This window comes from Manis pentadactyla, chromosome 12 (assembly GCF_030020395.1).
Source record: "Manis pentadactyla isolate mManPen7 chromosome 12, mManPen7.hap1, whole genome shotgun sequence".
Lineage (NCBI taxonomy): Eukaryota > Metazoa > Chordata > Mammalia > Pholidota > Manidae > Manis > Manis pentadactyla.
In genome coordinates, this window is record NC_080030.1 from 54679763 (window position 1) to 54696233 (window position 16471).

At 37.1% G+C, this 16471-nt stretch overlaps 1 protein-coding gene across 7 annotated transcripts in view; it reads left to right on the forward strand.

The window, feature by feature from the left end:
- Positions 1 to 16471, forward strand: part of MAP7 (microtubule associated protein 7) — a 172103-nt gene that overhangs the window by 49672 nt on the left and 105960 nt on the right. Inside the window, exon 1 of one of the 7 annotated variants that reach the window (XM_036903705.2) lies at positions 12184 to 12333. The exons of the other annotated variants lie outside the window; for them this stretch is intronic. Within the exon in view, the coding sequence (XP_036759600.2) occupies positions 12312 to 12333 (22 nt within the window). The 5' untranslated portion in view covers positions 12184 to 12311. Of the gene's footprint in view, positions 1 to 12183; positions 12334 to 16471 lie in introns of those variants that run through there. 7 annotated transcript variants of the gene reach the window in all.

The following is a 16471-nucleotide window of genomic DNA, read 5'->3' on the forward strand; positions in this document are numbered from 1 at the left end:
AACTTAAAAGCATGTTGGAATGACATTAGTAACGTATATCCTAGAATTATCCCAGATTAATAAATATTGCCAAAAAAAATTAAAAATCCTCAGTCAAGTAAGTTTGGGAGACCCTTACTAAATTGCTTACTTTACCATAGGATCCCTTTAATCATTTAATATAATTATATGTGTTACAATTCCTCAAAAGAGAAGACCCCATTCATACCATTTCCAAATGCATGTAATATCAACCCCACTTTTTGAGAAGCATCACTCAGAGGACACTGGGTAAATTCGGAGCCATGTTATAAGCTTTTGGGTAAGCAATTGGGAATATCATTATGATTCAGTTTAAGAATCACTTAATATGCTTAAGTTTCTTTGTTTCTTTTATTCCATTGTTTATAGGTATATAAGTATCTACTCAAGCACATATGTACACAAAACATAACCTTCTCAACCCAAATGTAATTTACTGGTAAAGCAGAGGAATTCAGTCTAAGATTTGATAATTTAGGTGTCAACAAAAGTGTTAAATAAATAAATCCATATGATACTGAAATGACCATTTTGGGGAAGAGAAGGAAATGGGGAACAAGAAATGAAATTCTTTTCTCCAATTACAAATGACTCTGACAATCATAACATGGTAAATTATGCTAGGGTTCCAGCTAAAGTAGCTTTTACTCCATCATACAAAAACACAATATTTTACTCTTTAATAGACTGTTTAGTTAGCTTTTATTTTACTTTAGGGGAAGACATATGAGGTATATTTCTTTTTCTATTTTAACAACAGTGCCAGTTGTTAAATACGGTTTGAGCTGCCAAATGTGAGGTCCCTCCTGGTTCTGGGAGGGGATTGCTGATCTGTCTTTTCAGGGATTAGCTTGAGCTGAGAATAAGAATCTTGTCAGTTGGTGCATGCTGTAGGGAAATTGCTCCCAAAAATTCTCCAAGCCTATCTGCTGCCCTGGATCTGACAGAATCCATTTCCCTTGGCCACCCAGGACCAGTTAGTTTCACTCTCCAATTGTTCTTTGCTCAATTTTCGTATTTATTTTTGGCCACTTTAAAATTAAGCATATGAAAGTTTTTTCCATATGGTCAAATCAGATTGATTTTTTTCTTCTTAAAAAGACAAGGTTACAAATACCTGAAGGTGGGCCATTATGTAAAGGAATAGGTTTTTTTTTCTAATTTCCTCTGCATTTATAGCAAGACAGTTGTTAATTGGAATGAAGAAGGGAATAGATAAGATACTTTCCCTTTACATCTTTCACTATAATTTGGAGAAAATATTCTATTTTTAATAAAACTCCTGTTTTTGTGTGTTTTACATTCACTTTACATAAAGTTTTCCAACTTTAATGTTACTATGAGTGTAAAGAAATCAAACTTAACATTTTAAAAAAGTATCAGTATATAGGGATTTGGTGGTCTTGGTTTAAGTTTTTTTTTTTAACATAGTGCCCAACATACATAAAAGCTGAAAAGTTGTAAGAATAGTACAAAGAATTCCCATGTGCCCTTCACCCAGATTCCCCAAAAATTAACATTTTGAAATATTTATTTTGGATTTTTTCTCTTTCATTCTTAAAAACAAGTACACTGCTTTATATATTACATTAATCAAAATTAAGAAGTTGCTGCTGCTGCAATACTGTTGTCTAACGTACATACTTTATTCAGATTATACCATTCATCTCGATAATCTCCTTTACAGCAGAAGAAAATCCAAGGTCATGCACTGTATTTAATTATTGTGTCTCTTTATTCTTTAATACTTCCTCTGAGCCTTTCTTTGTAGTTCATTATGTTGACATTTGTTGAGCATTCTGTCCAGCTATTTTGTAGGCAGGTCGCCCCTCCATTTGGGTTTGCCTGATGTTTCCTCATGATTAGATCTAGGTTTTATATATATATAGTTTTGGCAGGAATGCCACAGAAGTACTATTTTGTCCTCAGTATATTATATCAGGAGACACATGTTTTGTCCCAGTCCTGGTGATAGATCCTCTGTCTCCCTGTTAAGGTGGTTGGTATCTGCGAAGTTTCTCAACTATCAACTTACTAATTTTTGTTATGTAACTAAGAGGTATCTTGTGGGGATATATATACACTTTAAGACTTGTGAATATTCTGTTCTTCTCCTATATTCGCCCGCTGTTTTTTACCATCAGTGATTCTTGCTTCATCAATTAATATTATGTTTGCTCCAAATAGTGATTTTCTAACTCATCTTTCCCTCCACATTTATTAGTTGGCTTTCTACTATTAGGAGGAAGTTTCCTTTCTCTCTTACTTGTTTATGTCACTGTGGCCTCATGGAATTTATTTTATTCTGTGGATTATAATCCTTTTCTCTAAATGCTTATTTTTATGCTCAAATTGTCCTCTATTTGTTTTCCTCAAATTATCTCCTGTATCCTTTTGACAAGTCTCCATGTTTTGAGCAGATCCTTACTTTCTGGTACAAAATGTTCCAAACTCATCTTTGTACTTTTTTCATCAGCCTTGGAATCAGCCATTTTTTCAAGGAGCTCTGGTCCCTTTTAGTGGGAATGATACTTTAAGTCTAAGATTTGAGCACTAGCTGTGCTCATTGCTACAGGAGTATCATGACCTCTAGGCCCTTTTTGCAGGCAGAGCCAAGGAATAAATTTGTAACATAGTTATATATACATACACACACCCTAAAACATATCTACACACTCCTGTGGCCTTTGTTTTTAATACATCTGATTTCTTTTCTTTCTGTTGCATGAAAATAACACTAGTAGTAGTTATAGATCAGGATCTGAGATGCTGTTTCTGCTCATTCATTCACTACTCATTAAGAGCTTCTTCACCTTCTTCCATGTTAAAAATTAGAAAGTAAATGGTGATTTTAAAGAAATTTCCATTTCTGAAATTCTATAATTTTATGAATTTGAGATTTTATAAGGGTAATATTTTCATAAGGCTTTCAGGAATCAGAAGAGTACCTAAAGAACTTCAAAGTCATAAAATGATTAGAATTTAGATCTAGAAGCTACTTTAGAAAGTATACTTCAGTGTGCTTTTTTTATAGTGAGATAACCTAGGACTTCTACAGTGATAGAACTGTTACATGTCTGTGCTATCTAATGTGGGAGCTGCTAGCCACGTGCAGCTTTTGAGCAATTAAACTACAGCTAATGTGACTGAGAAACTGAATTTTTCATTTAATTTTAATTCATTTAAATAGCCACATGTGGCTGGTGGCTGCTGTATTAAACAGCCCAGCTCTAGAGTTAATGACTTGCTCCATGTCACACAGGTACTAGTGGCAGAAGCAGGAACGATTCCTTTTGATACTGCAAACCAGATTAAAGTGACTAAATCACTGTATCATATGCCTCTCAGAGTAGCTAACTATAATTTCTTAATACTAAGCTTAAGGCATATTAATTTTGTAGCAGATGATTTAAATCCCAGGATGGTCTCTAGCAATATATTTATTACTGTATTTAAAAGAAAATTTAAAGACCAACAGCAAATTAAAATTGATCTTTTTTGTAGTTAATAAATGATAGCTTATCCTGTATAACTATTTTCAAGAGTAATGCTTTTGTTAAAGATTCTAAAATGCTACTGGTAGCATTTATATTACAATGGTAGTACTTCCCCCAAAAAAAGTTAATTCCCTTGTAGGTTGACTTATATTAATCATATTTATAATCCTTTATAAATGCTATACCAAGATTTTTGTTTTTTAATGAGAATGTATAATGTGATTAGATAGTAACTCATACTGTGTTGATGAGAGAGGAAATTGGTAACACCTTTCAGGAAATCATTTTTGGTGCTACATATCAAAGCTTTAAAACGGTTCCTACCTTTGACCTAGTAATTTCCTTTGCAACCTAATCTATAGTTAAAGCTGTATGCAGAAATTTTAAGAATTGGTATAGCCTGAATGTACAAGAAGATGAAAGTAAACATGTTTGATACATCTATGAAGACCTTTTATTGATATGGAAAGTAATTATTAAAACTTTGGACTAAGAAGCAGTATATAATATATATATATGTAACCAAATAGGTTGAACTATGTAAAATTCAGAAGACCAGTGTGATAGCATCTCCGCTTACCACACTGACAAATTTTACTTTTTACTGCATCTCCTAAATAGGAAGTCCTGATTCTTTTCCTCCAACCTGTTTGGTACTAAGCTCTGTCTCGATTAATGTTCAACCAAATACCTGGGTATCATGTTTGACTCATGCCTCTCTGTCTCCCCCACATCCAGTCCCTCAACATGTTCTGTTGACACTACCTTCAAAATATATCCCATGCATCTCCTTATGTCTGTCTCTACCACCATTCCTGGTCCAAACCACATTTGCTCCCTCCAGATGATAACAATAGTGATGGCTTCTACACTGGTCCTTCATGTGCCCATGACTCCCCAGCCAGTCTCTACATAACAGTCCAGCTGCCTTGTTTAAATTATGGATCAGATCCTGGCATTCCTCTACTTAAAACTTTTCACTCACCAATGTCTTCCCATTGACTGTAGTATAAAATCCTTATTATAGACAACAATTTCCTGCTTTTCTTCTTTCTTACCAAATTTTAACTCAGTTGACTGTTCATTCTTTTAATACTCATTCCTCTCTCTGGCCTCAGTGCCTTTGCACTTAATGATTTACTCTTTACTTGGCTTTTGGAATGAGTAGATTCTTCTTCACCTGCACTGCTGCTTCCTCAGAAAGGCCTTCCCTGGCCACTCCCCACAACCTAACATCTCTTACCTCCACCCTCAGTATGTTTTCTTCATAACCCTGATCTTACTTACCAATCTGTTCTTTTATATATTGTCCATCTACACCCATTGGACGGAAGAGTCTTGCAGAACAGTGCCTCGTCCAGCAGTTACTGATAGATAACTGATTCGTGAATGAATTGCTGCTCTGAGAGGTTACAGTGAAAAGGTCTCTCTTTGGAGAAATATATCCTTTAAAAACTTAAAAATATTTTCAAATGTTCCCAACCAAAGATTTAGCAATTCCACTCTAGGAATTTATCCTTCAGGCATTGATAACATTTGTGTAACTCTGTGCCTGGTTTATAATAACAGAGAAATTGGAAACAGAAGTTTAGGAATCTTCTATATAAATTATGCTGTTTCAGTTCACTATTGTGCAATCATTAATAAAGGTGTTTTAGAAACATAGTTATTAGTGTAAGAAGATGTCCAGAATATAAAATGTTCCCAAATAGTATTAATGAAGATGCTGTTTGTTATTATCAGGTAGACATGTATACTTCAAAAAAAATCTACAAAAACCGATACTAAAATATTTCATGGTTATGTCTGAATTTTGAGACTGCAGCTTATTTTAAAGGTTTTGTGCTTATACTTTCTACACTTAGGATTTACTGTCGAATTTATTATACTTTGAAATATGTACCTGAATACTGCTAAAAAAAATTACCCATGTACTTAAGACTAGTTCAGTGCAATTTAGTGTGTTTGTTGAGTTTCAATTATACTCAGAGCCTTTCAGGATATGGACAGATGAGTCTGATAGCTCTCCCTTCCTATGGAAATGCTGATGGAGAACTGTAATCAATGTGTTTGTGTTCAGAAAGAAGATAAGCACCCCCGTTCTGGAGCATCAGGGTAGACTTTATGGAGGGTGAAGGCATTTGCCTTGCCTCTTGAAGTGTCTGGAAGATTTGGCAGAGATGATTGAAGAGACATTCCATGTAGAAGAAAGAATGAGAGTAACAGGAAAGACGGAAACAAGGAAAGGGAAGGAAATCACCAGGCATGTTAAAGGAATAGCAAATGTATCCATTCTTTAAAAACTTGGGCTGTCTGGGAGAGTGCTGGGATATAATTCTCAAAAAGTAGGTGGAAACTCATTGGGAGACGTCACAGGTGTTTCAGTAGGGGACTGATGAGTGATCGGAACTGGTTTTTAAGGCAGCTTATCTCACAGATCATAGGAATTGAAGAGGAAAGACTGGCAGCAGTGAGACCAGTTCAGAAGCAGTAAGTGGAAACAAAGCGCTGATGCTGGTCTGAGCCTAGGCTGTGTGAATAATATGTCAAGTAGGCTGCTAAGCCTTATTCTGCTTAATAGGAGAAAACCTTACAGTACTAAATGCTCTTATTTCCTAGTGATTTGCCACAGTGCCATAAATTGCTTATAATCTGGTCATGCCTATAATTTAGGTTATAAGGTAAGAATTTGTACTTTGGATATATTACATTTGACATTTTTACTTCCCTCCACTCTCCAGCTTCATGATGGCATCACTGGCTGTTATTTGCTATGGACAGTGTAATGTCTTAGGGCCAGTAGGTAGGGGAGTAAAGAGTGACTGTTCATAGCCTGGGATATACAAAAACAGAAACATCAAAACATGTTTATTTTTAACCAAAGATGTAAAATGGTTTGTGGAAATCATACATATTTGGACAATACATTTTAGTTTCCTGCAGCAAACTAGGCATTTGAGTCCTAGATTCTGAAAGCAAATACCTGGAAGATTGCCTTAGTTTGGTTTGAGGAAATTAACAACATCCTTTTTGAAACTAGGTCAGGTTCCTTATTTTAATTTCTGATCTAACTCAGGACTCCAGCTGTCACTCTCTCCCATTAATCTTCCATGTCAGTGAAATCCCCTCTGAAATACATTGTAATTAACTTACAGGAACTAACAAGAGGTGAAGAGTTCAAATAATATTTAGTTAACAAATTTCTAATGTGAAAGTAGACATAAACCTTTGAGAAGTCATTAAAAAATGCTTGGAGAGAGTATTTTGGCAAAAAATCTTTTCCTTGAAAGAAGCAATTGACTCTTTCCAGCAGTTTCAGCCCCAATAATCCAGACTGGGCAACTTGACTTTGCTGAAACGTTTAGTGCAAACTGTTGCTTCAAGCATAAAAAATTTTAATAACTTTGGTATAATTATCCCAAGCGTGCCTCACAAGAGGTGCCACAGGAAAGCTGGTTATAGCTGGTGGCGTGCCTGTAGTGGGGTTGGAAGAAGATTGAGAACGTTTGATGATGGGCATAGTGAAAAGGTATCAATGTAAAGTAAAAATGACTTTTTGTTTGTTATGTAAAAAGTGTAGTTTTGGTCATACCTGTGAAGTATGAAGGCAAATCATTTCTGCAGTTTGAGATCAACATGGAAATTCCAGGGCAATGTAAATGTGGATTTTGAGAAACAGACAAGCATGTTGTACTTACTCCTCTAAAGAAAACGGCCTTGTATGGAGTATATTTTTAACTGATTTGTCATATAATCAGCACGTGTACCTTTTGTCACTGTCCAAGGTGCTATAAAATGGAAGCTGAAAAGGCAGTGTCTTCCTTTTCCAGCATCTTTAAGATTGTGGCCTCTGGGACTATCTCAAGGAAAATGAAAACAGAATAACTATTAGAAAGGAAAATAAAACAGAGGGCTGGATACATTGCAAGAGCTGAAAATAAATACCTTCCCAAAGCTACATTCACTACTTTTTGAACTCAGAGGAAATGGAAAGATAAAGAATTAAGATTAAGAAGGGGTCTGGAGAAAGTGATATCTGTGATATACCTAGACGGACATTGAGACCAGAAGCAATTTGCCACTGAGATTGGAAGCAGTTCAGATGTCTTCAAGTAACACCCCAAACCAATTTGCAGCACATTGTCTGAATGAACTGGGTCTTTTGAAATAATGTACACCATATCTGTGTGTTTTTCAGCTTTTAAGAATTTCAGCAAAAAAGCACAAGTTCCTTTATAAAATGAACCTCTGCTTTTACTTTTCCATAACTATAAATAAAACAGAAGCAAAATCTCTCTCTCAGCATATGCCTCTTAAAATAGCAATTGCCATGGTCCCAGGGTTTTATGTTAAACACTAAATTCTACCAAACACGAAGAGTTTGATAATTGTGATAATCACATCTAGTATGTGATTCTTTTTGTATGAAAGATTGGAAAATATGGAGGAAAACCTTTTAAATTCTTATAAATAGAATACATTATAGATGCCTTATCTTTTTTCATCTGAGGGCTTGCCCCTATCCATGTTCTTTCAGTTATTTGATAGAACAACCAAGTCTTCATCCATATATTTATATGTTCATTTATATATTCATTATTACACACCCCTCCCCCTGATGTTTTCTAAGGAGTACAAAACAGTGCTAGAGCACACAGTTTTCTGTAGAATTAAGCTAAAAACCAGCAGAAACACTACCAGATACCTCATAATTTCATAGAATTCTTGCTGCAGTTTACAACTTCCTGTTTTTTTAAAGAACTGGTTTCTCTATTAGTAGCCAAAAGTTAAGGAAAAATAGGAAATAAAAAAGAACAAAGCAGCAGGGTGAAAAATTAGCACATTTGATGAGGGAAGATACTAAAGGATCTGAACTTCTCCCACTTGTCGTCATGTCAAGACAAGGCGCCTGGCAGTTTTAAGAGTAACAGTGGGGACTCAGATGGGAGCAGCAAGCTGACGAATCCTCCCCGTCAGCTCCACAGAGCAGCTTTAGGAGGCCTCTGGAGAAAGCAGGTGGTCAGTGGACAGAAATGAACATATACGAAAGGGAAGAAAGTGGATTCCTCGGCGTTCTCCCAAAACAACTCTGTCGTCAAGTTTACAGTTCACCAACTCCCAGTACAAAATATTTACCATGTGTTAAATTTGATAAGGATTATTATGTAATATAAACTTAATAAACAAATTCTTATTTCCTCTTAATCTCCCAGGATTTTTGTATTTATTACTTTTAAAACTTACTGTAGTTTAAGAATGATTTCCATTCCCTTAAGTCTGACTTATAAAGTATCATTTCTGCCCTGTATCCATCTACCAGTATCCTGGATTGATAGTTTTGCTCTGTATTGAAAATGAAGCCAAAATTGGACTGAAAACTGAGTCCCTAATCTTGAAAAATTAACAGTGGTGTGTGTAGTTGGAACTGTGTCTCCTCCTAAGGTAGTTGCTGTGCCTCCACGGTTTAAGATGATACATTGATGGTACCCACCATTCCGTGCACTGACATAGAAATCTGCTTGGGTCACTTGTCACATATAAAACCCTTTATTCTCTTTCCTCTCTTGTTAGCATTCAGCTGTTTTTCTGGATGAATGCACTCCCATTTAGTTACGAACCGTTGTTCCTCAGGGAAGAGTGGCACACTGTCTCCACACAATGTCACCTCCTGTCTCTCCCTGCCTGTCTTCTCTCCGTGTGGTACAAGTCATTTCCCATCAGCAGGCGACACTGGCCTCCTGTCCTGGGTGCTCAGAAATGAGAAGTCACCCGGTTAGGGGAAGATGCTGCAGGAGAGCATGGCCTAGGGGTTCAGAGTCTAGCTTCAACAAGTTCTACCCTGTATGTCTGAGTTTCTTCATCTGTAAAATTGGCATGGTAATAGGGTTGTTGTGAGATGAGACCAGTTCATATGTGGAAGGCACTCAGAATGGCTGACACAAAGTAAGCAACAAGTTTACACTGTTGTTGTTATTTCCTGTGGTATGGGAGAAGGCATCTGTGCTTCAGAAGGCAAATTTTTCTCCCCCATCAATAGATCTCAGGTATGCACACAGCTGATCCCAGGGCAGAAGGAAGGATGGATGTGATAGCAGTGTAGGCGCTCTGCAGGCATCCTGAGCAACTGATGGGAAGCATGGACACAGAAGGCTTCTGTAAAGTAGCTGGAAGAAGGGAGAAGAAGCAGGGCAGCGTGTTCAGCACTGATGGGGAGGAGAGAATTGAGTGCAGGGAAATGCCACTGGATCCAGTGTGTGCAAGGCAGTAGAGGAGAGTGTGAAGTAGCCAGGCCCCAGGGTGCTGGTCCAGTGTGGTGTGAAGAGCAGCTGCGAGGTCATGGAGAGCAGGTGTTGCATGCTACGGAGCCGGAGTTTCTCCCAAGGAAAGCTGAGGTGTTCAGAGAAGTTAATGATCAGACTTGCATTCCAGAAACATTAGTCTCAGAGCTGTGCTGATGACTGTTTCTTGGAGGCTTGAACGACTGTAGACCAGTTAGGAGACTCTCATAACAACTTTCTGCCTCCTCAAAACTGGGTGCTTCTAATCTTTGATGAATGCAGAAATGAATAACTGAGCTAGTTACAGTTGAATCTGAAATACAAATAATAGATCCTGAGGGAAGGAATAAAAGAGTTTTTCTTTGATGTGCTATTAGATGTCATTTTTTGTTTGCTTGATAAATTCCTGGTCATTCTTTTTGTTCTGTATAAAGGAGCTGTCAGGTAATTTAAGGCATCAGTCCTAATATTTATGGAGCCCTACTGAATACAGAGTTTATAAGAGTAAGTTGATATTTTAATAACATGCATCAAAAATTCCTGAAATTACCAGCCAGCATATTACACTGCCTCGTGAATCTGGTTGCACCAATCGGGCAGAATTGGAACAATCTTCCACTTCTTGAGACATTCAGGCAATATTTAAATGTTAACCATGCCTGAGCCATTGTATCAAACATGAGCATAGAAAAGCACATAAGACATAGTTTATGACCTCCAGTCCCAGCATGGCAAACACAGACCTGCCCTTCCTTAGAGTCGGTCTCACATCCCTCTAACAGCTTTAAGGTCTATTGGAAAGAGACAGTAGAGCAGCGCAGCGGCTGGAAGCACTGCATCCGGGTTTCCCCCATGCCGAGAAGCTGCGGGCTGCCTAGCTGCCCTACCACACGAGCCTGCTTGGAGGGGAGGCAAGAGGAAAATGTCACTATGAGTGGAGCGACTAGAGCTATGATTTTTCTTTTAACTGGGGATGATTTTACCCCTCACCCAAGAGGGACATTTGGCAACGTTTGAAGACATTTTTTGATGGTCTCAGCTGTGGGGAGGGGTGTGCGTGGCAGTGGTGCTGTTAGCACCTAGCAGGTGGAGGCCAGCGATGCTGCTGAACTGCCTGCCATGCACGGGCCAGCCCTGTCTCACAGCCAAGAGCGGTCCCATGCAGAATGTCGGCACTGCCAACCCTGGGCTGGAGATGTTGTCTGTACTTACACAGGCTACTTTTGAAAATGTTAAAGCAACTGGTTGGGGTGAATGATGGTACTTGGGTGGCTGCCTTCCTGGGGTTTTGGGGTTAGTGCTGGACTGCAGCTGGCATCCACTGGCTCCTGCTAAGTAGTCTTTAGTTCCGAGGGCATTAAAAAGGTTCATGGCCAAGTGGTGCTTGACCCCCATTTATCTTAGAAATCCCGTGTGTTCAGTATCATTATGGGGTCAAGTCCTACCACTCAGGCTTGAAAGGTTTTATTTTCTTCTAAACATTGTATTTCCTTTTCTGAATTGGGCCCATTGCTCATCCAAACTCATTAATTGTCTTTAATCAAAGTGTTCTGGCCCCCTTGGCACATGTGTTTAAATTGTATAAAGGCCCAGCAAGGACTCGGCACAATCCTTTTTCCTGTTTCCTCACTGTGCCCCTAGACAAGACTAGCTTAAGGTAAAATTGTGATAGAAATTGAAAGTTCAAAGTTTACAGTGCAATTGATCACTGGCTAAAAAAGAAAAAGATACATTTTGAGGACCTGTGGTTAATTTATCTAGAAACAATTTCTAAATATTTAGTGTTTATATTCATTGATTTTTCCTCTCTGAAGACCTTCAGAATTTTTCAGAATTTGCTAAGGCAGCTCAGTCTTTGGACCTTCTGAACGGGGGTGAAATTTCATATCACGCAGTTGTTCAACAGCTCCATGTCTGTTCTCAGTGAGGGGAGGAAAAGAACAGAGGTCTTTCTGCTTGACTGATTCTAAATGATCGTTTTTTTCAGATGCTTTTGGTATGAGAAACCAATCAGCCATAATCTTTAAGGTTTTGAATGTCATTTTTAATACATCAGGAAACCAAAAGGCAGGAGAGTCCAGGAAAATAGTAAATAACATTTAGATGATTTTGGTAAACAATGAAGTTTTTAATGTGTTTCATGCACATCCTGTTTGGGGCTCCAGTTGAGTTTGAATCCCTGAGATCGAACTGATGTTTTAGCAACCATTTCTTAACCAGGAAAGGCCTCCCCTACTCATGGCCCACACCCATTTGAGCTTCACTGGCTCTTTTGAACAGAAGCTTTTCTCAGTTTTTACTTGGTTCAGTGAACAAGGTTACTGTTTAAAAACAGTGGCTGTAGGACTGTGTGTCTCATCACCATTTTGCCTTGCTCCTGAGTGAACCTCACGCTGGGTGAGAGAGAATATTCAGGATGATTCAAAGGCCTCTTCCTTGATTGTTTGGTGCAAAGCAAGAAGAGAGAGAGACATGCAGATATGTTGCAGCATATTCAAGAAAGAAGAATTTTAGGATGGAAGACACTAAGCTGGACTGTAAGTTCATGGGCCACCATGTGTTTCAAAACTTAATAAGGCAATACAGGGATCAGGCAATCTTTAAACCAGGTTTGACAAATTAATACAACAGGTGAAAGTACAAAGCAGGAAATCTTTTCATAGATCGTTTTGTTTGAAATGCAAACTTGTTGGTTTTAATGTTCTTAGAAAAAGGAGTAGGAGCTTTAATTAAAAGAAACAATCTTTGCACTGTTCTGTAGATGATGGATTTGTGCTGTCTTCATTGTCCTGAAGCCATGTGTTAACATCTGTGAAAATCAAAGGCAAACCATTGCTGTTCTCCTTTTTCTATCTTCCTCCTTTTTTTCTTTTGGCAAAAACCAAAATGAGAACCCTGACAACTCCGAGGGTCTCCTTAAAGAAAGGGATGGATCTAGGCAGTAGCGAGTTACACAAACACTGGTGCTGTTGTCTACAGAAAATTTTAGAGCGTAATCTATTGATGGTTTCTTAAGGTTCTTAATATTTTTATCTGGATCAGACCAAGAGGATTTTAATAAGTGATTGCTTTTCTATTTAGGTGGATATATTTGGGAAGTGCTGTTTTTTGCTGATTTAAAGAAAGGTCATACTTGTCTTGCCTGCCTCTTGGGTTTTTGTTTAGGTTTGTTTTTTATTTTTAAATCAGAAACATTGCCTGCATTTTCCTCTCACATTTTTCCTCACAGGGATGCTTTCTTTTTCATGGTGTATAAACAGGGAATCACGTATGGGCTTTACAAGTATTGGAATCTTATGTACTGGAGAGTTATTTTTATCACCTTTTTTTCTTCTCTAGAAGTTTATCTATGTATATATTTCACTAAGTTTTAAGTTTTAAAAGTAATAAAGGTGCTATGTTCACTAAATTCTTTGCCCTTTAAAAATATTATACATCTTCATCCTTAAGTAATATTTGAAAATTTTATAATAAAAGCACATCTGATCTAGGAAAAATATGCTTATATATATAGTATCATTATCCAGTAAACATAATAGATGGATTATGGTACAGTTAAGTTGTTTGCTTCTGGTATTTTATGATTACAAAATATGGAGTCCAAGTGGCATGTTAGAAACATCTTTGGAGTTGGATCTGAGTTTTCCTTTCAGGTCTGACAATAGTTCTGTGACTTCAGACAAGTTATTTGTACCCTAAGCGTGTTAGTATCATTATTATATATAATGGGGATAACCTCTAAATTGCAGGGTTGCATATACATTAAAGAAGAGGTAAAATGCCTCAATATTAGCCCTGTTACCCAGAAAAAAAATTGGCATCATTCTTATACCTATTTGTTCAGCTAGCTCACTTTCACATTCTTTTTGTACTTAATGAGTCTATTTTATAGAGATATTTATTTCTATGCAGAAAGTATATTTCCACACAGTATTCAAGTATTAGGATGAGACATAGTTGATTCATAATCACTGTGTTTCATAATGGACTATTTTATTATGACAAAATAAGGCTGCATGAATCAAATACAGGTTGCTCAGTAAGAAAACTGGATAACCAATAAATTTTAAATGGGGGGGGGAATTGCTGAAAAATCTAGATAATCAGTCCAAAAAATCCTAGACAAGTGATTTAAAAAACACTTAATTTTTCTAAGACACTGGATTTTGGTCTTAAACTTTCCACTTTCCATCTTTTACTTTGATGTTGAGTAGACCTTACAAAAGTAAAAAACATACAAACTTCATGTTTCTGTAAACTAAAATTTCAGTGTAATAGCTGTAACTTTTTTGGGGTGAAGATGAAGGGGGAGCTGTGATCTATACTCTGTATATGGCACCTGCTCATCCGTGGAAGTCTGTCCAGCTGTGGGAGCCAGACCTGTTTACATCACCCAGCTGCCCCGGACTAACTGGAGTAGTGTAGGAGTGACCCCTCTAGACAAGAACTGCTCTCTGATTATTTGGCTTAGTCTCACCTTAGTGCTCATCACTAGCTGATGCAATGATGTTCATTGTCTAGTTCTCCCCACTTGAATGTATGCTGGGCAAGGGCAGAGAATTTGGTCTGTTTTGTTCACTGCTGTTTCCCAAGCACCTAAAGCAGTGCCTGGCAAGCAGTAGGCACCTAATCAATTTATTGAATTAATGAATCCATAGTCTTCGAAAAGGCAACAAAGTAGGAAAGGCTACACTTACTCTCTTTATAAAATACACAAAATAACAAGATACAGTTTTATATAAAATCAGGAGTCTCACGGCACTAGAGCAAGCTAATTATTTCTGTGGTTGACAAAGCACTAGTGGTTTGTTCCAAGTTTTGGAAGAAAAAAATGTCAGCAGGAAATTTTAGCTATCTTTCATTACAGATGATTAACCATGTGGCAACCACAACAGAAAACCCAAAAGCTTACTTTTTTTGTGAAAAATAGCTGAATTAACCCTAGAACAAAAATCCTGTGATAAAGTGCCACATCACAGGCCAAATAAGATCCCTCATCCTCTGAGACATGGGCTACATCGGTGCTCTGCTCAGGAGGGGCAGTCTCTTCCACACATTCAGCTAAGGTCACACAGCCTGGCAAACTCCAGTTCCTTTACCAGCAACTTTATGTTAGTATATTTTTTATTGCACAAGGCTCTCGCAAAACACTAGCTATTCTCAAAGCTACACTGACTGTATTTCTCTCAAGACAAAAATGTTGTACTTTAGAGCCAAAAGACCAGATTTCAGCACTGGTTCTAATCCTGTGTGTGCAACCACAGGCAAATCCCATTTAACCTGAGCCTTAGTCCCCTCCCCTATCAAATGGCAGCAATCATACCAACTGCAATCCAGTTAAGATGGACAAATGAGTTTATACACAGGAAGGTGATTTATAATCCATAAAGCAAATTACAGTGTTACTTGAATATATACTAAAAAACAATGCAAATTCTTCCCTTGGGTGAGAATGTAAATGCTTTTTGACTTTATAGATATTACATATTTGTCAAAATATCATTGGGAGGCCAACCCACCAAAACAGTAAAAAGACCAAGGTATAGTTTTGAATGCCATATTTTGGGGAAAAAATTTAGAAAACACTGCATGTAGCATTGTGACTAAGATACTAGGTTTTAAAGTCAAATTGAGGTAGATTTCATTCATGATTTAGCCATTTATATTAGACAAATTTCTTAACATTTTTGAGCCTCAACTACTGTGTCTGTACAGTAGGAAAAGTATTAACTAAATGCAGACTTACTGTGAGGAATAAATTGAATGAGACAAAGTGCTTTCAGCATCCAGTACAGTTTGGAACATAATAGATGTTCAATAAATGGCAATTGTATTTGTGGCTATTATCTTAATTCTATATGAATATCATTGGATATATGATTTGCCTTGTAAATGATATAACAAACTTTTAAAATATATTAATAATCCACTATAACTCTATATAAAAATCTGGTAGAAATTTCCCCAGAGAAAATGATTCTCTGATTTTCCCTAACTTTTACTTTTGTAAGCCTGATAATATTTAGATTAGGTGGTCTTGGAAATAAGCATCAATACTACCAAAGCTTTCAAATACCACCATTCACTCACCTAAAGCTCCTGAGATCTCCAAGTATGTCAGGTTAAATGGAGTTTAACTTGCCCCTCCATAACAAAACACGCAGGTACTCATAAGGAAAGAGCATGAGCAGGAACAGATTAAGGACAAAAATGAAACATTCTCTTTCTGGGAAATGGGTGTTGCTGGGAATCTTCTGGGCTGTCCAGCCAGAGTTGCTCAAGTTTAAAGATAAAAATCTGCTGGATATACTCTACAAATGAAATAAAATGAAAGAACAGAGAAAAATTTTAACCCAAGGAGGACATCAAGGTAGTAATGCATATTGTCACACATAAAGATGTTTAAGTTCTAAGATTAAATTCCAAGACCAAGGCTTATAGTCAGAGATGCAAATCACATACTAAAAGTCAGCAGTCCTTTCTGAGAGCAATTCCCTGAGTCATTGTTTGGTGAAGAGTCTCTGAAAAATTTTATTACTGGATTGCGAGCCTTGGTGTTACTGTCTTGACAATATAATTTTTCTTAGCAGTACATGAACAAGGTGACATGAAGAAATGAATTTTTATTGAACTATCACCTAATAAAAAAACTTAAGTTTTTAATATATGAGAATG